Raw genomic sequence first — 22,308 nt, forward strand, 5'->3', positions numbered from 1 at the left:
CGCGGGCAGCACAGCAGAGCTGCTGCCGTGCCCGCCCCGCCGGGACCCCACTGCTGGAGCCAGCCCCGACTGCGGAAATCGCTTTTTGCTCCTTTTCCCGCGGTTGGCTTTTGTTCCGCCTGTCTTCAATGACCCAGACCGCACAGGGGCTCCTCCGTGCCGCGGGGCGGCGCTGCGGGCGGAGGCCGGCCCCGCTCGCTGCCCGCCGCCGCCCGGCCGCGGCTGACGTGTCGCTGCGCCATGGCGGCGGCCTGGGAGGAGATCCGGCAGCTGGCGGCCGATTTCCAGCGGGCGCAGTTCGCCGAGGTAGCCCACAGGTGAGCAGGGCGGCGCCGGCACCGCCTGCCGCGCCCCTTCCCCGCGCCCCTTTCCCGCGCCGGCCGCCCCTTCCCCCGCGGCCCCCAGCCCGTACACCCCGCGGGGCCCGGCCCGGCACGGCCCCTCTCCCGTTCCCTGTGTCAGTGTTGGAGCCCCGCGTCCCTTCGGGCACTCCAGAGCACGGGCAGGCCCAGGGCAGCGACTGAGTGTGTAGTCATTGCTGAGTTGGAGTTGCTCAAAATCATCACGGCTTTCGTGCTCGGTTTCACTCTTCTGTCTGCTTGACTAGTTGAGGCCATTGCCCAGAACTTGTTTTTGTTAAAGAAAAATGAATCCGAAATGCGCAAAAGTAAAATAAAGGCGCACAGAAGTGTCATAGACACGAATTCTTTAATTACAGGCGTCCCCAAATTCACCAGCAGGTGCATTCTCACAGCTGACAGGGCTGAAAGCTGTTCAGGAGGAAAGTAAAAGTTTTGGAGAGATGACCCACTCAAGTGAAACCATATGGATGATTTGGTGGGTGTTAAGCAGGATACAGGCATTAATTTCTTAGTCTGAAAAAGTATGTTCGCAAAGAACTGCAAGCAGTCTTCGTAGTACTACCCATGTTTAGTGTGTTTGAAACTTTAAAGGTAATTTTAGCAAGCACTTGCTTAGAATAACTGCTGACTCCTTCTGCTTCTGATAGATTGTCAGAACGGAACTGTATAGAAATTGTGACAAAGCTGATCGCAGAGAAGCAGCTGGAAGTAGTGCACACCCTTGATGGCAAGGAGTATGTCACTCCAGCACAGATTAGTAAGGAGATCCGCGATGAGCTCCATGTTTCTGGTGGTAAGTGTGTCACTTTCCTTCTTCCTTTGAATTTGGAAGTTAATTTTGAAGGCTACAGAAAGATTTTGAAAGTTTTCAGTACTCTTAATCTTTCCGAAAAAGTCAGTTTGCTTCATCTACACATTAATTCACCTACTGCTCTTTTATTTTCACTTCAGATCTGTGTTAGGCTTTTAGATAAGCATATCAAGGTAGGCTGTTTGGTTTATCTTCACCCATGTGGAATTTCTGACATAAAAGTTGTATAAAAATCCTGTTGAAGGAAATTTGATGTTTTAATACAGTTAGTACCTGGCCAGGATGTTTGACCCTGTCTTGGAATTTCAAATTCATTCTCCTTTCACGCCATTGGTAATAATAATATTTGTAAATTGTCATTGAGAAGTTCTTTTATTTTACCAATGTGAAGAGCCACTTGCATTGAAAGATATGACTTAGATATATAAGGAAGTTCAGATAGCTTTTTGTTGATGGCTTTAATAAGCAGGCAGTGTATTGTACTTTGAGTTATTCCTAAGGGTGAATTTCACTGAGTCATATGTTCAGAAAAATTAACTTCTTATTATGTCCATACAGGTTAGCCATTTTCTCACTGTTATCACAGGTTTGCCTCAGTTTGTGTTTTGCCATGGTGTATCATACCATTGAGACAGCTTGGACTGAATTAAAATTTGGTGGGTTTTTTGTTAGTAGCATCATGAAAGGTAGAAAGTTTTAACAATCTCTGGGCACTCATGGACTAGTTTAATTGGTCTACAGAAAAAGTAATTAAATCTTTTGTGCACAATGATCTGTACTTTATTCTAAATCTCTTCAAATATGTTTCATGTGCTAAAAGTGTGTTTTATCTTTTCTTGAAGGTCGAGTTAACATTGTTGACTTACAACAGGTAACTTTAGTAATAAAAACTTTATACTTCTTTATTTTCATCACCATGTATGCTGTTAATGCGGAGTTCATTAATTGAAACCTCTCTGCTTAGTGATAATCTAGGACTTCTGAAATCACTACTGATAAATGCACTTTTTGTTTATGAACTCTTTCTTTGTAAACTGAGGAGGGCAGACTGAAAAGAAATATGTCACCCATTTAAATTTAAAGCTGCAGGAGGCTGCATTATTAGCTTTGCATGCCTCTTTGAATCTGTCCTCTTCCTTCATTATTCTTTGTGTCTCCACTAATCTTTGTCCTGCAGTAGTCTTCCTCTGTGGCTAATTTTTCCTTCAGGCTTGAGCAAAATTACTTGGAAACAGAAAACCTTCCTAAAAGCCAGTTTCCTATTTTGTCTTACTGCTTTCTGGTATTTTTTTATCACATAGTTTTCTTCAACCTTGTAACAGTTGCAAAGAGAGGTTTTTTTCTCTAAAGGATTGCTACTTTATTCCAAAACACAGATCAAGTGTATTTGTATGCAATAGTATAAAAAAATAAGAGCATCTTTCCTCAAGATATAGGAATGTGTAACTAATATCTCAATGTTTGAGAATGATTTTCAATTTAAAGTTCTGATAAGAGGTTTTTTTTTTTAGGTGATAAATGTCGACCTTCTGCACATTGAAAACAGAGCTAATGACATTGTTAAATCTGAAAAAGGTATTCAGCTTGTACTGGGACAGCTTATAAATGAGTGAGTACCTTCAGGAGCAATATGTATAATTCATACCATGCTTATTTTTTAAACGCAGACTAAAACTTAGTGTCAAACCTTTGTTGCTTCTGAAGTGAAATACATTTTTCTTGGCTGATCTTAGAGCTGCTTGGTGGTGATCAGTGCTACTCTTGGCAGGTGAGACTTATCTCAGCAAAGCATCCAGTGAATCCATGGTGTAAAGGCCCTACTGAACATCTGTGTTCAGTGTCCTGCATTTAAGAGGCTTCATTTCTTACCCAGTGTGTCTGTGTACCACAGCCAGATCTCATTTGTTTCTAGTTTTGCTGTCTGCCTCAGCTATTGACAAACATTCTATCTCTTGTTTTACCTCACAAGCCTAAGATGTTTGAGCTGGTTATTTCATGGCTTCCAGCACCCTAACAACCACTGAACTAATACCCTTATGGGGCTGTCCTTTTTATTGATTGAGCTTCAGGAACTATTTTTGTCAAATACGAAGTACCTGGCTCTCTTGAAATAGTTAAGACCTGTCTTGCTTACTTAAGCTGTTTTCCAATTTTCATTGACATTTTTTTCCTCTTTCTCTTGCTTGAAATTTTCATACAAGTAGATAAATGCCCCATGTTACAACTAGCTACCTGCTTAGCAAGTTTTTTAAAAAAACATACACATTTTCCCTTACCCTGTTCTCCTTTATTAATTTAAAATAATTTTTAGTTTATTTTTGCAAAGATGTAACAGAAAGGGGTATATTAAAACAGGTCAGTTACTCAGTATGTGATCTTGAGGTTGACTTTGAATGTCACACTTAATGTGTTGTCTTTTCTTTTTCTCATTTTTACTAAAGGAGTTACCTGGATCAATTAGCAGAAGAAATAAATGATAAACTACAGGAAACTGGCCAGGTGACAATATCAGAACTCTGCAAGGCATATGACCTTCCAGGAGACTTCCTGTTACAGGTGATGGAAGCCACCAACCTGGCAAATGCAGGATTGGTTGTGACAACCTTCTTTCTTTATCTTTGCAATATCCATGGCTTTAAGTCACTGTTTTATGCAAAATTAATACAAAGGTTAAATCTTCGTTTTCATGGTACATCTGCAAACTATACTTCTGTTTTCTGCAGTTTTTTGTCATCAGATACCCATATATCTGACAGAAGAAGGCATGCTTAGAAAAGCTCAATTTTTCTATTTTCAGGCATTATCCAGGCGTTTGGGTAGAATTATTCATGGCCAACTAGACCAGGAAAACCGTGGGGTGATTTTTACAGAAGCCTTCGTGTCCCGCCATCGAGCGCGCATTCGTGGGCTCTTCACTGCGATTACTCGGTAAATTGCAATGCTGCAACCACATATTAAAATATTATTGCCATAGGTCTTTATGGTCCAGATTCACTTGTGATTGAAAAAGGATCTATGGGTAGATTCCCCTAAGTGTAGTAAAATTCCTGGGGACCAGTTCTCAGTTACGTTAGACTCACTTGTTAGAAATAGGAACTCACTTTTGGAAAACAAGGGAAGTATTGTTATATTGTATATTGTTATACTGTATATAACAATATACTGTTATATTGTTATATACACTATACAACATACATTAGTGTTTTGGCTGAAGAAAATGTTACTCTGTAGTTCTTTTATTACTTTGTAGAATATCTGTCCTCTTGTCACTCCACTGCTCCTTAGTCGGTTACATATTGATATGGTCACTACATATGATTATAGATAAGTTTTTCTTATTAAATCAAATTTTTGTGTCGCTTTGTAGGAAGAGAAAAAACTTAACAAAGCAGAAGTTTCCTTACAATAATTATCATGGCTTTTGTGTTATTACTTCACAGTAATTCAGAATTAAAACCTTGTAAGCTATTTTAAACATCAGTGTAGTACCCTGAGGCTGTATTCATCTCTAGCAACCTCTCTTGTTTCTGGATTCTCCACATCAGTTTCATATAATTAATTTATATTTTGTTTTTCTTTTTTTCCCAAGGCCTACACCTGTAAGTAGCTTGATCACTCGGTATGGATTTCAAGAACATTTACTTTACTGTGAGTTTCATTCAGAATATTTTGTGTGTTTGTTAGGAAATCCTTTCCTCATTATCAAAAGTGTGCTTTCAAAGAAGCTTTTTAGCACATAGACTTAATTCTGAAATACAGAACAATGTGTTTCTCTTTAGTGTAGAAAGTATTAAACCCTTTGTGCTATCCATAACTGAAGGGATGTTCTCTGTATCCAGAGCAATGAAAACATTTGTTGACGAGATGCCTCTGGGGACAGAATGATGCAAGAAGTACAGTACTTATTTATTCATCTCTTTCATTATTTGCCCTTAGCTACTAGCAGTTTTATCACTGAAGCACACAAAAGGGGATAGATTTTATGTAGCCAAATGGCATTAATTGCTCAGGATTTGATTTACTGACTTTTTTCTGTGATAATGGAGGCTAAGCTTTTGTTGTACTCTTAGTTGAATGACTTTATATGCTGAGAGGTAAAACATATCCTTAAACTGTTTGCTTTTGTTTTCCTTTTCTAAGTAGAAATGCATAAAAATTCCCTATTCAGCAGCTTAAATCTTTAGGCTCTACTTGTTTGTCACTTTTTGTGCCCTCCCCTCTTTCTCAAAAATGCTGCTTCAAGCATCATTAGTCTTCTGTGCTGGCTGACCAAGTGCTGCTGGTCTTTTAAAATCCTTTATTGGTTTTCTGTCTCTTCTCCTGAACCTTAATGCTTCTCTAGATTGGATATTTTTGCCTTCAGGGCATTGTTCACTTTAGCTCAACTGTAATATCTCTCTGCTTATCCTGTTGTTCTCCACCACAGGCTTATTCATTAAAAATTAAAATCCTAGCACTTGAATAAAATCATATGAACAGTCTACTTCCGCATGATCAATTTAAAATCTCCACCATTTTTTTATGTGCCATCCAAGTTTTCATAGATTAAAGGGAAAATCTGTCAAATTGCATTATAATCTTGTCTCAATACCCAGCAAATTTCAGTGTTTGGTTACAGTCTATTTCAGATAAGTCCTTCAAGTACATCATCATGTTTTGATGATGTACAGTGTTAATTGGAATTGAAGTTCTGGTATTCTCCTGACACCAGTGAGCATCACAATACTTACTTCTAGTATTTCCATGGGGTTTTTTTAGTGAGTTTTTTTCATTCTTTTCTTTATTTTTTTTTTTACTTTGTCTCATTACCTCTGCAGTTTCTAAGTTTCAAAGAGCTTTTTATCTTTTTATTTGCTGCCAGATTTTATTGTGTCCCTTTGCTGAGATACCATTTCTATTTCACAAATGTTGCAAACTTGAAAAATACCTTTTAATGATGTTACTTTTTAGCTTTTTATGTCTGTTGCTGTTAGCAATGTGTTTAAAAGTGATCATCAGTTTTCTGTCTCTTCCAGAATAAAAATGTAAGTTCAGTGTAATATTTATATTATTTGCAAACAGCTGATTATTTAATCAATACTTGAGTTTAGACAGGATAAATATTATTCTTTGGTTCTTTCACATAGATGGGCTGCTATTCATCTTAAGGTCTCATAAAGTTACAATAAAAAGTAGTTTTAGAAATGTGAAACTCTTCAGGTTAAGACACTAATTACAAAGCACAATGAAATAACAGATGTTATTCACTTCTGGGCATTATGTTATTGTGTGTAGGACTGACATGGAGGGACACTTACCATCTTTGTCAGACTTTGATGGAGACCTAATAAGTCACTACAAACTACTTGGTCACCTTTAAAAATAAATGAGAATTCATGGTAGTTCTACAGGGATCGTGTTGTTTTAAAACAAAATACTGTCCAGACATAACTGTAGCAATGCACTGTGAAGTTACTGAGAGCACCTCCACTGCCCTGGAGGTTTAGAACTGGCACTTGATAAAATACAGAATTCAATTGATGTGTTCATTTGACTTCTTTTCTTCTGACATCTTCTTTCTGTAAAGAATAGATTTTTTTTCTTTTCCTGCATGAATAGATTTTTCAACCAACTTTGTGGAGTTCTAGGAAAATCTAATTATTTTTCCTAAAAACTTTGAATAAAAAGAAGTTGAAATTGCAAACAGAGAACCATTCTGTATTATGTAACAGTTGCTTAAGTGGAACAGACACCTTGACTCTATTTTCTAGGGCAACTAAAATATTAGGAAGTATAAAAAACTTACTTTATTTCCAGAATTGGCCTTGAAAGTTCCATTTTATTCAATGTAACTGAACCATAGTAGAACATAATTCCTGGTTTTTGTCTTAAATTACATAAAGCTATATCTTGTTTAAATCAGTTTCTCTTTCTGCTGCATTTTTTCAGTGTAAGTATTGTTCAGCTTTGCTAGTGGCAGTTGTGCTCAATAGCTGCTAGCCTATAGAAGCTCATCTACACTATGGGCATATCTGACAAAAACTGTCATGATTTGCTGTGCACTGTTTCTTCTGGAACTGGGCTTTCAGGTAAACTTTCCTGCATAAGTGAGCTGGACCTCTGTGTGCTGTACTAAGCATGTTGAAGTGTTGATTGCTGCTTCTGTTTAATGAGGAAGAAGTCTTGCCATGTGATACCATTTAATGTTTTGTTCCAGAGCAAAACACGTCTTTTAATGAAATAGAAATGAACATAAACTGAGTATTAAAAAAAGCCATTTGGCAAAGCTCTGGAAATTAGCAGAGTTAGCAGTTGGTGTCACTGATTTTTTAAAACGTATCTCTCGTATTACAGAAAGGCGGAAGCAGATCATAGGAGGCAAATCAGATATTCCTATGCAATTTAAATGGATTTTAAAAATCTTATTTAGCATTGAGAAGTGCTTAGTGCTTCAGTACTGCCATTTACAAATATGTTTTTTGTTAGCAGTATTCTCAAGAGGTTATTATTGGCAGCTGTGTTATGCAGTTTAGGTAATGACTTTTCATGTCATTTTCTGCATCCAGATTTTTTTTTTCCATTTTGGTTAATGTGCAAGCAATGAATTAAAAAAAAAATTACTAATAAAATGCTATTATATTTTACTGTTCTGGTCAGAGAAAGAGTCTTCTATGTCTGCATTTTTCAAATTAAATCTAGAAGTGCCCTGGTATATATCCAATAAAAAACATTTTGATCCTGCCATTGTGGCTCACTTTTTAGAAACATTGTCTGATTTGTCTGATTTCCAGAGCTTTTATGAAGAAATTCTCTTAAGTGTTAAAAATAATTGATAGAGCTTGGCAGTGTTTCATTAGAACAAGCACAAACTAATTGGTGGAAAGAAAGGAGAAATAAACCAGGGGAAATAATTACTATCTTTTGATTAATGGATATACTAACTTAGGAAACATCTCTTCCTTTATTTTCCTCTTGTAGCTTTGCTAGAGGAACTTGTTAATGCTGGTCGTCTGAAAGGCACCGTGGTTGGTGGGAGGCAGGATAAGGCTGTGTTTGTTCCAGACATCTATTCCAGAACACAGAACAAATGGGTGGATTCCTTTTTCAAGCAGAATGGTTACTTAGGTAATTAATCTATATTCTTACAGATAAAATAGCTTTCTAAAACTAGTGTAGGTAATTGGTCTTACCTTAATTAGCCAGTGCTTACGGTGAAGCCTCATAAGGAGAAGTGGAAACCAATGCAGTGGCTGATACTCCTTTGCTCAAAGACCACCTTGCTCATAATGATGTGTGTTACTTTATCACAATGAACTGTATTTCAGCAGAGGGACTGTACTGCTAAACAGTAACTATTTCTCACAAACAATTACAAATGCTGGTTTTTTGTTACTGCTCTGAAGACATTGATTAGCCTGCTCATTGTAGACTTTTCAGATCATCATGGCTGGAGTTTCAGGCCAGATGTCCAGATTAAAACCAAACTTTGGTCCAAACATGCAGTGCTCAGGAAGAACTTTTTTCCAAAATAATATTTGTAGAACTGGAGTGAGTAGCACTAGTTTCCTGATTAGAATCCAGACAATTATATCTAACTTGAAGCTGAGTGATGCTGGATGATGGTGTTTTGAAACACCATGAGCTGTGGGAAAATGTGGATCTGAATAAAGAGAGGAATATCCCCTTATGGTCCCAAATGGTCAGGCCCTAAGTAGCTGTAATTCTTGCAGATTGAAAAGGTTCACCCTAACTTAAAATAAATGATAGTATCAAGTGTTTCTGTAACACTGCTTGACTGATGGAGTGTCTGTGAGTCTTTGAATGTTTTCCACACATCTTAAGATAAACTACTAAATAGTTGAAAACAAAACACTTGGACACTGTAGGTATTGTAAATATTGTTCATTATATATTAGAATACTTTGGAAAGATATGACTGCAAATACAAACTTAATGGTATAAAAATATGAAAAAGCCAATTTTCTAAACTCAGATCAAAGTCACATCCATGATTTAATCTGCCTACTTCTATTAAGAACATTTAGATGTAGCTTGTACTGAACTAAGTTTTAGGTCAGCATTAGCTTAAGGCTGCATTGACTTGTATAAAAAATATGTTTAACTCTTCGTTTCCTGCTTTCAAATTAAAGTCATCTCATAAGATCTTGTATGTATATAAAGGAACTAAATTTTAACAGACATCTAACTGTTTTACAGAATTTGATGCATTGTACAGACTTGGCATCCCTGACCCAGCAGGCTACATTAAAAAAAGATACAAGTCTGCACAACTCTTATTTCTGAGAGCAGCTTGTGTTGGTCAAGAGATTGTGGATCAAGTTGAAGCCTCTGTGGAGGAAGCCATCAGCTCTGGAAACTGGATAGATGTAGCAGTAAGCAATCCTTTCAATTGCTTTTGGAATTTTTTTTCTTATTTTTATGTCAAATGATACTTTATTGAAACTACATATATGTGTAATGAAATTCTATGTTGTCAAAGAAGAAAATTCAGGCTAATTAAAATGACAGGTAAAAGGGCATTATTTGCCTTTGATTTGACCTGAACAAAAACAGGGGAAGGACCTACTGGCATTCAGTTTATAGATATGTGAGACTAACTTTCATTTCAAACTAGTGTATTTCTCTACTAGAGAACAATATATTACTGTTGGGCTTTTTTTTTTTTACTTTGAGAAAATGTCTAAACTAAATGCTTACAACACTTTTGGTGAGCAGAGGGACCTTAGCCACTTTGTCCTAAGTCCTAATTTTAGGCCTTACAGCACTACCTTTGTTGCTCTGAAGTGCTGCTGATGTTCTGTGTTTGGTGTTGCTTTGTAGCTGTTGTACCATGCATTTGTCCAGAGGTAACACATATTTCTAGAGAAATGTGGATTTGCATGTTAGAAGATTTAAAATAGTGTGTAGTCTTAAATTAGTAGCTTAATTTGAAAAGTGCAATGCTTTCTGAATAGTTAGTAGGTGTCAAAAGGCCTCTGTCTATTCTGTTTATCCACTTACAAGGCTGCTGTATTTTCATTTTCTTTACCCTAGACTCTTCTGCCCAGCTCATTGTCAGTAGAAGATGTTGGGATTTTGCTCCAGCAAGTGATGAGATCTTTAAACAAAAGCTCTTCAGGTTTGGTCTTCAATGACACCATTGCAGTCAGTGAGAAATTTCTAAGCAGCTGTGCTGAGCTCTTTTCTGATCTGATGCAACAGAAAGCAGAAAAGGTACAGTAGGTTTTTGTTGGTCAAGATGCAGTGCACATTGAGTTTTGGAGTAAAGTTCATGGGACTTTCCAGTCTCTGTTAAAATTTCTGTACATCTCATCTGAAATACAACTAGAGAAGAAGCAACACAAATGAACAGCAGGTTTCTATATTTGATGGGTGTAATTTATATTCTGGTGTACTCAAGAAGTCCAGTCTTGTGTTGCACTTGCAAAATGTGATGTTTGATTCGTGTACTTGAAAATGGCCAGCTGGCTTAAATGTTTCTTCCATTGCTGTATCTTTTTGCTATGGTGTGCATGTTCTTCCTTTTAGGAAATTAAAAACAACCCTGTTAATTTAATCACTGAAGAGGATTTAAAACAGGCTTCTTTAGACAACTCGTATGCTAATAAAAAAGACAAAAAGGATGAAAGAAGAAAGAAAGCAGCAGGTAAGATATTAATATTCAGCTTAAGCAAAAAAAAAACCAAGCTAATTTGTTTTGTTTTTGAAATACTCAAATATAAAATTAGTATATTTTTTAGTCCATTAAATGCTTCCAGTCTGTTGCTTAAGATATTTAAGAAATAATCCAGCTGCTTACCATTATACTGTGGATATGCATACATCTCAGCTATGCCCATGAGAACTAATTTCAGACTTAGAAATGCAGAGAAAGTACTATAAAGGACTCTTGAGTAGTTCAACACAAGTGAACAGTTTTTAGAAGCAAGGAAGCCTGTGTTCATTTATTATTGTATACAGTATGATCACACAAGACTGAATAAAAGCAGTATTAGCTCAGGGACCTCTCTACTATGTTTTATTACACAGTACATATAAAATTTTAGTCTCCATTTTTCAGGGGTCCAGGAAAATTACTATGTTTCTTATTATTAGTCTTTGGATGTTAATTCCAAAATAACTTTTTCTAAAATTAGAATGAGTTTTTGGGATTTTTTTTTTTGAGGAATACTTGTCATCTTTTCTGAGAAAACCATGCCATGGAATTTTCTGGTTTTGCACATGTAACAGTTACTTGGAGATTTAGACAGTTTACTTTGAGGTATATTCTGGATTAAATTAATCCAAACCTTACTTCATTTGTGTGGTGACTGTTTGGAATAGATTTCAGTTGAAGGAAGAATAAATATATGTGGGTTTAACCCTTTGAAATCATCCTGCTTTTTAAACCGGTATTCAGTCTGAAGACTGTGAATCCCAAAAACTTTGTGTGATTCTTGTGCTGTTGCAACAGAGCTGAGCAATCTATGTTGAACTCACTTGCAGAGTGTTACTGTGCTACTGAAAGTAAGAGCATTAGAGCACTGGTGCATCTGGCTTGATTGAATATACTCATCTGCAAAATAGAACATTCTACTCTTAAAAAAGAGCATGAGTAGGCCTGAGTTGACATGGAAATTAAACTTATGCTTGCCACAAGAGATGGCAGATTTTTCTAGGCCATAGCTAAGGTAGAGAAGCTTGAATCTTTAATTGAGTTGTCATAATAGAATTACTTCAGTTTCCAGCCCTCTGAGGAGTGAGACTCTACTGAGCCTGTACCATGTTTCTAGACAAATTGATACCCACAGGTAACATGCTGCAGCATCAGCAAGCACTACCCTGAAATGTTTTATTATGGACTGTTATGTGCATTACCTAAAAACACCCCAACATAACAGTTTTATGTAATGTAATTACTGTAATGCAGTCACATTTCAAATAAGTTTGTGAAAAGCACTATTTTTTGGCTGTTCCTGCAGAGTGATGCTTTAAAATCCATCTGTGGCATGTAACAGATGCAGCTGGCTTTTTAAGGAAGAGCACCATGTCTTTGTGTTTCCTTCTCTTAATAAATAGTAGTTACATAATGTAGTTACTTGAAACCTTGGACCATATTTAAATGGAAAAAACACCCGCTTTCTCAATGCATACATGTCTAGCACCATGGAGTTTAAATTTCTTCTAAGTGAAAAAATAACAGAAGAGGTTGTGAAAAAGGGAAGAAAGAGCAGAACAGCTTGTCTTGTGGAGAGTAGAGATTCTGTCTGCAGTTGCATACATTGATTTCAGAACTTGTGAACAAAGTAATTTGTTATGTGTGTCAGAGCTGGAACATCCCATTACTCTGTAGTCATCTAGGAAAAGTTGAAAGGGATCAAGGTCTCGAGTTAATTGAATGTGTACTTCCAATAATATTTTGGGTAAATGCTTATAGTGTAGGATTCTTTCTCTGAAAATTAACAGTTACATTATCTAACATAATTTTTATAAAGTCAAGTTATTTAGCATCACTGAATAAAAATGCTAAATGCTTACTAAGATGCTGTTTTCAGCTGACAGAGATCTCCTATTACATTATGTACCCTGGTATCTCATCTGTTTTTAGCTGAAGCAAGATACTGCTTTTTTTTTCTTCTTTTTATTATATGTGCATTTGATGTTTGTGTTTATTAATGACAGTAGCTTACACAAAGCTTTGCTTCAGTTGCTTTTCTTTCTTAAGAATGAAACTTATGGCCTTAAGATTCTGAAATATATGTTCTAGGTTGTGTTTAGAATCAGGTTATGGTTTTCAATCCAGCATTAACAAGTAACATAGATAAATTACTGTGGCATTGTAAACTTTTTAAGTGCTGCAAGTTTCCTGTGTACTAAGCAAGTAATTCCCCACCAGAGGGCAGTGGAAGCTTGAGAGGAGGAGGTGGTGGGAATGCCAGAGAGATAAAGATCAAGAAAACCAAGAAGAAAGGGAGAAAGGATGCTGACAGCGATGAAGAGTCACAAGGGCCTGCCACAGGTTTGTCATTTTATTTTAGACACTATCTATTCATATCTATTCCACATGGTTTTACTACTTTGTTTTTTTCCTACATGTCTGTTCTTCCCCCACTGTTTAGATAGGGTCAGCTAAAATGTCAAGAAGATGAGAACACTATGTACTTAAAATTGTATCTATTGGTCTGGTATTTAAATTAAATGGACATTACATGTTCACTGAACAGTATAACTTAGTCTTTAAAAAGGAAATTTAAGTCAAGGAAATAATACCATTGTATATTCATTATTTTATTTTATGTAGGAAATGCTGTAGATTTTGGGGTGAATGTTACACTTGATTTTGTAACACCTGCTGCATAGTGTTTGATAAATGAATGGCCTAAATTAACAAATCATAGCAATCAAGCAGTTTTTTTCTTCATAGGAATAAAATACACAGTCAAAACTAATGTTTTGATAGTTTTAATATCACTTCTTATTGCTGGTGCCTGTTTGTCCACTATTAAAAGGAGCATGAATGGCTTGCTAAGTAAAAGCTAACATTGTTAGATTTAGAGCAAACAGTGGTTGCAAATGAGGCAGCCATGTTCTTTCTTTTGTTTGCTGGAGAACCAGAAATGTGTGTGCTTCCATTTTTTATGTAGGATCGAGGCTTTAAATACTGAGTGAAAGATACTTTGAAACATGATATTTGATGTGTTAAATACACTGTAGTAATTTTGTTTGATACTGTTCTCACAGTGTACTGTAATTCACATATAAATGGAATTATTTTTCATGACTACTCAGTTACTGAGTAAAACAATGTTCACTCTCTTCTGGTTTTTGGTGTAGGCTTTCTGTTCTGCCCTTATTGCTGTATTATAATAAATAGCTTGAACCACGATCTCAAGGTAAACTCAGATGAAACCATTCAAGTATAAATAAGGTCCTTTTTAAAACCTGATTTAACTTCCCTTTTCACTTGTTTATAAACCTTGTATGTTCATTACTGCTGTGGCTCAACATGGAACATCATTGATCTCCATACTTATGTACACAGTAAGCCTGTGTTAAGGTACATCTGGAACATGTCCTTTTCTGGTTCTCTGTTCTGATCTCATTCTTACATGTAAAAATTCTACAGCACCCGGGAAAAGTTCATGTTTTGTGCAAAACTGAAATACAGATGCACTAAATTGTATGCATATAAGTTGCTTTTATTACAGGAACACCTTGTCTGATGTAATTTATCGTGTTTCAGATTTTATACTGTAACCTCAAGTTTAGGACACTGTGTTACATGATTGTGTACCTTACTAAATGGAGTTTAAAAAAATAAAAACAATAGCGTTGTGAAATGCTTCAAGTAGGAACACTCAATTCAGTTTTGGCACTTTATTTGGTCTTGGTGACATGGTTTCTAAAATAATGGGCCAAGCAGAAAAAAAAGTGTCATCAAAAATACATATCCTCATACGCTACTTCAGTTGTCTATTACAGAAACTTCTAAGTGATCAAAAGAGAGATTTTGTCAGTTTTTCACATGTGTAAAATTCCGCTGTCATGTATAATCATCCCAGTTTTTCCATTGTTGATAAGCATTTCTTCTATGGTGGTTGGAATTTAAGGCTTTCCAGTGTCTCATGGCACAGAGTAATTGTAGCAATACTAAGTGGATTGTTTTCTCAGTGAATGTTATTTATGGCCACTACAGGTAGGAGTAAGAAGCTGGAGTTCTTTTTCATGTCACAAGAGGAAATTGAGGATGTTTTAAAGACCCACATGCAGGATTGCCCTGAAGAGCTCATTACAGAAATTGCTGAACATATAAGAAGGTAATTTCAATAATTCAGCTGGAGTTAGAAAAATTGTGATTCGCTTCAGATGAATCTACACTTCAGTTTTTTTTTCTTGCTTAGAAAAGAGGGTCTTGTTGATAGAGAATATTGTGCTTCATGTCTTTCTGTACAGCTCCATGTTACACGTTTTATGTATTAGAAAGCTGGACTGACACAGGAATGTGCTTCTGCTTAGCAGTACATGGTCCTGCAAGCTCATTTTCAGCTTCATGGGTGTATTTACACCCCCCCACACTGGGGTTTCAGCTGTCCCATGTTCTGGACAGCCTTTGATATATGTTCATGTTTGCTGGCATCTGTGTCTCCACTGGTACCCATGAGAGCAGGATAGTAAGTTATGTTAACAAACTGAGCTATGCAAAGATTAATAACTTCTTTTAAAAGATATTCCATACCAAAGAGAATGTGAATATGTATGTTCAGAGCAAAAGGAACATGAGATAAGACTGTAATAGCCAAGCTTGAATAAACCTGGAGTGCCATAGTAACTGCATTTTTAGAAATTTGTCCAGAGGCCCCTGAAAGTTTGTGAATACCATTGCTACTAGAAATCCCTTTATCTTTCACCTTTTTCCCATTGAGGATTGTGAAAACCTTGGCATATATTTACATACCATACATACTATAATATTAGAACATCTGCCATTAAGTATAGTTTAATTAATATTTTAATTTCTTCATAGGTTTTTTTTTCTAATTTTCATAATTGGCTTTTTGTTTATCTCACGGTTCTGTAGCATTCATGTCCCCATCATTTACTACATAATGAGGTCGTTTTCTCTGTTGCTGATATATTTGGGAAAACCTTGTACAGTTTCACACTTTGCTCAATGTTTTCTCCTTTCTTCTTTCCTGTTCTAAGACCTTTGACAAAAACTTACCAGGAGGTTGTGCGTTCCGTTTTTACATCTTCCACATCTTCCTCTGGAGCCAGCAGAAGACAGGCTATGAAGGACTTGCAGGAGGAATTCTCAAACCTGTACAACAACATCCGGTTATTTGAAAAGGGAGCAAAGCATTTCACAGGTACAAAGTATATACTTTGAAAAATGAATATGCTCCTTCAAGGATGCTAAATTTATTCCAGAATCTACATTAAAGTTCAGACAGGAGCTAGAGTTTAAAAAGGAAAATCTAGAAAGAAAAAGCTAGAGATGTGTTTAGTATGCATAACACTGGCTTTATGCTGAAGTGCATAGCTTTGCACAGTAATTAAAATTCATTCTCTTTATCTCATATCCATATTCTGTTACCTTATGTCAAGGTAACTGTGTTCTTATCTTTCCTTCCCAAGTATCTGCATTCTTTCCAATTTTTCACTGTCGGGATGAAAAAAAAAAAGAGGAAAATATTAGTATGCTCATTTTATTCTGTCAGCTGTGCCACTAATGAAAAAATTGAGTACCACCTGATTCTAAGAAGCTACTGTTTAAACCTCATAGGTTTGATACTGAAAGTAGCTGCTGCTTGAGGATAGTCTGTCAGATTTGTTTTGTAGGGGGTTGCTCTGTAAGGAGTGACAGAAAAGTTAGCATTAGGAAATACTGTAGACATTTCCAAGATTCTCTGCTGTATTCAGCTTTTGTCTAGAAAATTGCCTGTGGAGATCTTCTAGCAGAAGGAAACATCAGCAAAACTACCTGATATTCCTTTATTTTGGAATATGTAGAATTATTTCCCATTAGCCCTTGTTCTTGGGCATGTGTTCTGTAGCCTCTTTTTTTTTTTCCCAAATTCAGTATTTCAGTCTTGAAATCACATGGCTGTTCTTCTATTTAACTGCTTGTCCTGCAGAATTTTCCTTTGTATGCTCTTGACTTGTTCAATAGCAGTGGTTCAGGAGGATTGTACAGGGTTGTTTACTGCTTATACAGGTACACCTTTGAAATACTAGCAATGCATTAAAATGTTCTTACAGACCTGAAAGCTCACATTTTTCACTGAACAACATTCCATAACAATGTCACAGCAAATGAGGGGTGTTATCTTCATGTATCCAGATAACTTTCTCATACTGCTCATGGTTGATAGAGTCCACAAGTAGGAAGGTGCTGTGATAGCATCATAGGAACCAGATGATTATAATAAGTTACTTTAATCACTTATTTGTTTTAACAGATGATACTCAGACTAACCTTGCCAAACACCTATTGAAGACTCTGTGTACAGACATTACAAATCTGGTTTTCAACTTCTTGGCATCTGAGTCAATGATGACTACAGAAAATTACTCTACAATCACAAGTGAGGTACAAAAATAAAAGCTCCTTTGTAACAGTCTCAAGTAGATCAGTGATATTTTTTCAATAATATGCCAGCATCTAAAAAGATGATTAATATTACAGGTTATTTCCATTTTTGTCCCATACAGGGCAGAATCAAGATTTTAGGTAAACTGCCAGAAGATACCAAAGGTCCTTTAACTAAACTGCATACGTCTTTGAATGGCAAGGTAAAAATCAAGTTCAGATCTTCTGTTTTGCTGGTAGAATGCTAATAAATAGTAGTTTAGTATGTAATCACTGCTGCTGTGAAGGTTGGAGGTAAAATAATGTTTTGTATTTGTGTAAAGCAGTGAAAGTAAGTGTGCTTTTGTATCTGTGAATGTTCAGAGATGAAAAGGTGATCTTAGATTTTGATACTGATAGTCACCTTTGGCTCCTTGCTGCCATATGGAATCCAGGGTGCCTTTCATAGGCAGGTGAGAAGAGTGAACACTGAGTGAGAATCTCCAGTATAAAGTAGTTGATGGTTTTGTATTTTGTTCCCAGAGTTCTTGATGTTTTTCCATGTATTCCTTAACTAGTAAAATTATGGATAATTTAAAGAAACCCCAAACGTTCAGATTATGGCAGTGTAGGCACAAGGAGATTTATTTATTAATTATTTTATGCAAAAGGCCATACTGAGGGGTTTCTGAATAAAAATATATCTGTAAATAATTGTTGAACATGTATTCATTTTTAATGAATTACAGTTTGGGTTAGTATTTAAGTACATGAACTGTTGTAGACGAACAAAGGTAATTTCTACTAAATACCTGTTACTTTCTCTTTTCTTATGTAGTTTATTTCAAGTGTATTCACAATCATCTTTTGTGTGATTAATTGTGAACAGTAGTTAAATTTTTTTATAATCTGCAAACACAGATTAAATATTTCTATTATTTTTAATAGAGTATAGAAGATTTTCTTTCGTGCCTTGATTCTGCAGTGGATATTTGTGGTGTTATGGTGAAAAAAGGAGACAAAAAGAAGGAAAGGTACCTTAATTTTATTTATTCTATGAAATGTGGCTATATTGCTGAACAAACGTGGGATGGTTAGTATGAGAGCAGTCATACGCAGTGGGTAAGAGGCAGTCCTTCTTTCCAAACTGCTTAACTGAAAAACAGCAAGTCAAGCAGTTCTAAATCCATGGGAGAAGGAGGAGAACTCACATTTAGCTAATTTTGTTGGCTCACTAACTTTCTATAGTATAAATTCCCTAGGGGTCTTTCAAAATCTGAGCTATGCCAGTGATAGTTCTTTGGGTTTTTTTTTTTTTCAATTAACATTTTGGAATTCCGCATAAATAAATGGTCAGAGAAGAAAATTAAAATTAATTGATGTTAAATAAGTTTTAGCATATGTGATCAACTACTATATGATAAAATCATAGAATCATATTTTTGTTTCATATATTCTTGTTCCTTAGGCAAGTCCTGTTTCAGCATAGACAAGCCCTGATTGAACAGCTCAAAGTCACAGAAGATCCAGCTCTTGTTCTGCACCTGACATCAGTATTGTTATTTCAGTTTTCAACTCACTGCATGCTTCATGCACCAGGAAGATCAGTACCACAGATAATCAATTTCCTAAGTGGCAAGATCCCAGAGGTATTCTTTTCTAGCTTTTTAAGGGGAAATTACCTTTTTTCTACAACAGAGCATGAAAGTTTTGCCTTACGCTGTTTTTGCTGCATAAACCTGACACCGTTTGATTTCATGCCTAAACATCACTTTATGTGCAGAATATGCAGTTGCTCTGATCTGGACTGCATTGCAGATCAATCTCTTCAGGGATATGTCATCAAATTTTTTTTTAATAAAATTAAAAATCTGTTATCAGTCCTTTGAAATAACCATAGAGACAGCTCTGTCTTGGGGGATATTACGATTCTTACAATGGAACATTTTTACATCTTTCCTCTGAGCTAGAGCATGGTTGCTTTTTAAACTTTTCTAATCCAGTTTTAAAGAAAGATGTACCTCTTAAAGAGCAAATGCATACAGGTTCTTCTGTAGTTTATACTGCTGAAACTGGTGATGCTTACTAACTGTATTGCTTTCATGCTTCACTGGTTATTGTCCTGTTTTTGCAGCACTTGGATGCTTTCAGTTTTTTGCCTCTTTGAATGTCTCTCAAAATTTAGGTTGTCAAGTACTTTGTTAGAAATATATTTCTGTATTACTAACTCTCTTTGCCCAAGAATGGGAGAATGCTTTTAAAAAATTACATCTTTAATTATAGGTCTGTCTACCTTTTCTGTAACATTGACATTCCCTGGGTTTCTTCTCATTTTGTGCCCTCAGGATCAGTATTCCCTGATAGTCAAATACCAGGGATTAGTGGTGAAACAATTGACCAGCCAGACTAAGAAAACTGAACATGGAGACAGTGACACAAAAGATAACATGGAAGAGGAGGAAGGAGCAGAAAGCATTCGAAAAGAGCTTCAGGAAATCACTACCTCTATCAAAGATCTTGTTCTCAGACCTAGGAAATTTTCTGGAACAGAGGAATGAAACTGTTACTCAGCGCATCCACCTCCATGACAGAGTCAGACTTTATTTTCTTCTATGCTGAAAAGAAAGGACAACAGAAAATGCTTGACAGACTTCAAATTTGGCCTCTAGTAGTTTGCAAATTACAGCCAGGGAACACAGTTGCTGGGTGATGGTGGCAAATGGAATTTTGTTACTTCCACAGTGTACTTGTAACACACATTAATGTAGATGTGGCAGAACACAGTAGTGGATGCTTTGGGTACAAAACCAGTGGGTTTTTATTGGCATCCTCATGTGAGACCTCAAGAAATTACTCTTCAAATAACAGTGTATTTTGTTCCATACACACACAGGCTGATGGTTTTACTTCTCTGATTTGGATTTGTAGTGAGATAAGGATCGCATATAAGGCTGTCTGTCTTAATTTCAAATACTGGTTTTAGAACGTATGCTGATACCTAACAGTGCACCAGCAAAGGCCATCTTTACTCTGGTGTCATTAGTGGATGTTTTCAGTTTCTGTTCACTGGACTGCAACAGTAAAAACACTTTGAGTACAAGTGGATGTAGATAAACTTAAGGGAAGTGATCCACTACTAATGTGAGTTTCATGAACACTCAAGTTCATGAACATCAGCACACTGATACTACTGATGTATTCTGCTAATGTCTGAATAGCTGTTCATTTAAAACTTGTAATCCAGAAAAGGTGACTCTCTTTTGCATTGGCATTTTGGGAGCAGATAAATTCTGTTAAACTTGCCATATTGTACTTGCCATGTGTTTATTCAGCAGATTTGTTGAGTCCAGTTCCCATAGCAGATAGATTTCCATTTGCATTCTGTCAGCTCTTGAGAGAACTTGTGGTGTTCTGTTTATCCTGAGTTTCTTGAAAATAATTTAGTTCATTATCTTTCTACATAAGCTTCATAGACAGAAGTACTGCTTCCCTCAAGTTTTTTGTGAGCCTTATATTTACATTAACAGTACTTTATGTCTTCAGGAAAGTACAAAAATGTGAAAAATTGAGTTCTATCATTATTAATGCCATAATTCTTGTATGGCAAATATACTTCTAAATTTATTTTGGAGAGAAGATAATTTTTAAATATGAAATATCTAAGTTTTGTTACTTCAGTAATACCCATTGATTTCAGGTATGTAATTTCAGGGGGTTTGCATAACATCAAGGTTGAGTAATAAGAGATGGAAAACATTCTTTTCACTAAAAATGTCATTCACTTATCCTTGCCAAAGTTAATGCTCAAAGAGGGCAAATTCTGTGCAAATTCTGCTCCATTCAAATTTTTCTGTTTTCCAACCATTCACACATTCTTGTGAGTTTAATCATAAACATCCAATTGCAACAATCGAAGAGGCCAGGTGTGGAACTCCAGTAACAGAGTAACAAATGTTAAGGTAATTTTGGTGATATAAACAATAGAATTTTACACATATTTAAAAGGCAGTAATGTTTAACAATGTTCATGCCAATGCTGATCTTTTATCAGCCATGAGGCAAGAAGCAAAGGCAGTTGTTTCTCTTTCCTTGGTGGGAGGTTATAACAGCTGACTGTGAAAGACAGTGGGGAATAAAAGACAATAAATATTCAGGTTGTTGAACTTTAGGAAATGGTTTGTGTACCAGGAATAGGTTTGATTTCATGCTGTTTAGCCAGAATAATTAATAAGTTCCTATAATGAATGTAAACACTTTTATATGACATTGAGCTCTTTTGTAAATAATATGCTATATGAAATTCTGTATGCAAATAAGAAATTATTTTAATAACATTAAATGATGAATGAAGTATTTGAAGAGCATTCTGTTGACATCGCCAGTGTTTGATCATCTTGCAACTTGCAGCTTTCAAACAGCAATAGGTAATATGCACTGTTAGACTTAACACACCATTCTGAGTGGAAACAGTTCCATTGTATCTACTTTGAAGTAGATACAATGGAAACAGTTCAGAGATATCTTCTGGCTACCAGCAGAAGTCAAGGAGACATGGTTGGAAAATTGTCCCAGGTATTTTTTCTTGATTTGGAAATTCAATGATATAGAATTGTATCTGCTGAAATAGAAAGAAAAGTAATTTTGTCAGGAAAACAAGGTCTTTAGGAATTGTTAAGGAATGTGATCTCTGAGGTTTTGTTCTTTAAACAATGAATATTCTAAATTGGAACAAGTAACCTGAGTAGTTTAAGGAGAACCATCATTTGCTTGATGAATTTCCCAAACTTTCAACATGAAAAGGAAGCTAGGTCAAGACAGATCTTGTTTGGAGACAGATAAAATAAGCTGCTTTGTATTTCAGAAAGTTCAAGAAGTGCTGCAGGAGCTGCAAGGGACATCATCTAATTGATAGTCTGAAGAAATAACAGGATTTTGCTGACCTCCTCATTTGTACATAATTTGTACCTGTTAGGGAAAACCCTGATTCTGTTTTAGAAGTTTCTCTGGGCCTGTCTTCTATTAATACAGTTCTTATCTCTATCTACAGCTTAGACAAGTTTGAGGGTAGTCTTTGAATCATAAGAAAA

General features: G+C 36.1%; 1 protein-coding gene across 1 annotated transcript; it reads left to right on the top strand.

The window, feature by feature from the left end:
- Positions 1-226: 226 nt before the first annotated feature.
- UFL1 (UFM1 specific ligase 1) lies at positions 227-21,574 on the top strand. The gene is made up of 19 exons (XM_063153038.1): positions 227-317; positions 1,010-1,155; positions 2,016-2,044; positions 2,685-2,782; positions 3,615-3,729; positions 3,971-4,101; positions 4,763-4,821; positions 8,131-8,277; positions 9,370-9,545; positions 10,207-10,386; positions 10,702-10,819; positions 13,049-13,171; positions 14,849-14,969; positions 15,856-16,019; positions 17,112-17,242; positions 17,365-17,445; positions 18,170-18,255; positions 18,690-18,870; positions 19,567-21,574. Exons 1-19 carry the CDS (start codon positions 241-243, stop codon positions 19,777-19,779), a joined length of 2,376 nt encoding a protein of 791 aa, XP_063009108.1. The 5' UTR covers positions 227-240; the 3' UTR covers positions 19,780-21,574.
- The last annotated feature ends 734 nt before the right edge of the window (positions 21,575-22,308 follow it).

Source organism: Melospiza melodia, chromosome 3 (genome assembly GCF_035770615.1).
Source record: "Melospiza melodia melodia isolate bMelMel2 chromosome 3, bMelMel2.pri, whole genome shotgun sequence".
NCBI lineage: Eukaryota > Metazoa > Chordata > Aves > Passeriformes > Passerellidae > Melospiza > Melospiza melodia.

Excerpts from the sequence above, each read along its gene's own strand:
- UFL1 (XM_063153038.1), top strand. The coding sequence starts at position 241 with ATGGCGGCGGCCTGGGAGGAGATCCGGCAGCTGGCGGCCGATTTCCAG. Across the intron at positions 1,156-2,015 it reads TGAGCTCCATGTTTCTGGTG|GTCGAGTTAACATTGTTGAC; the intron begins GTAAGTGTGTCA and ends CTTTTCTTGAAG. Across the intron at positions 3,730-3,970 it reads CAGGAGACTTCCTGTTACAG|GCATTATCCAGGCGTTTGGG; the intron begins GTGATGGAAGCC and ends TTCTATTTTCAG.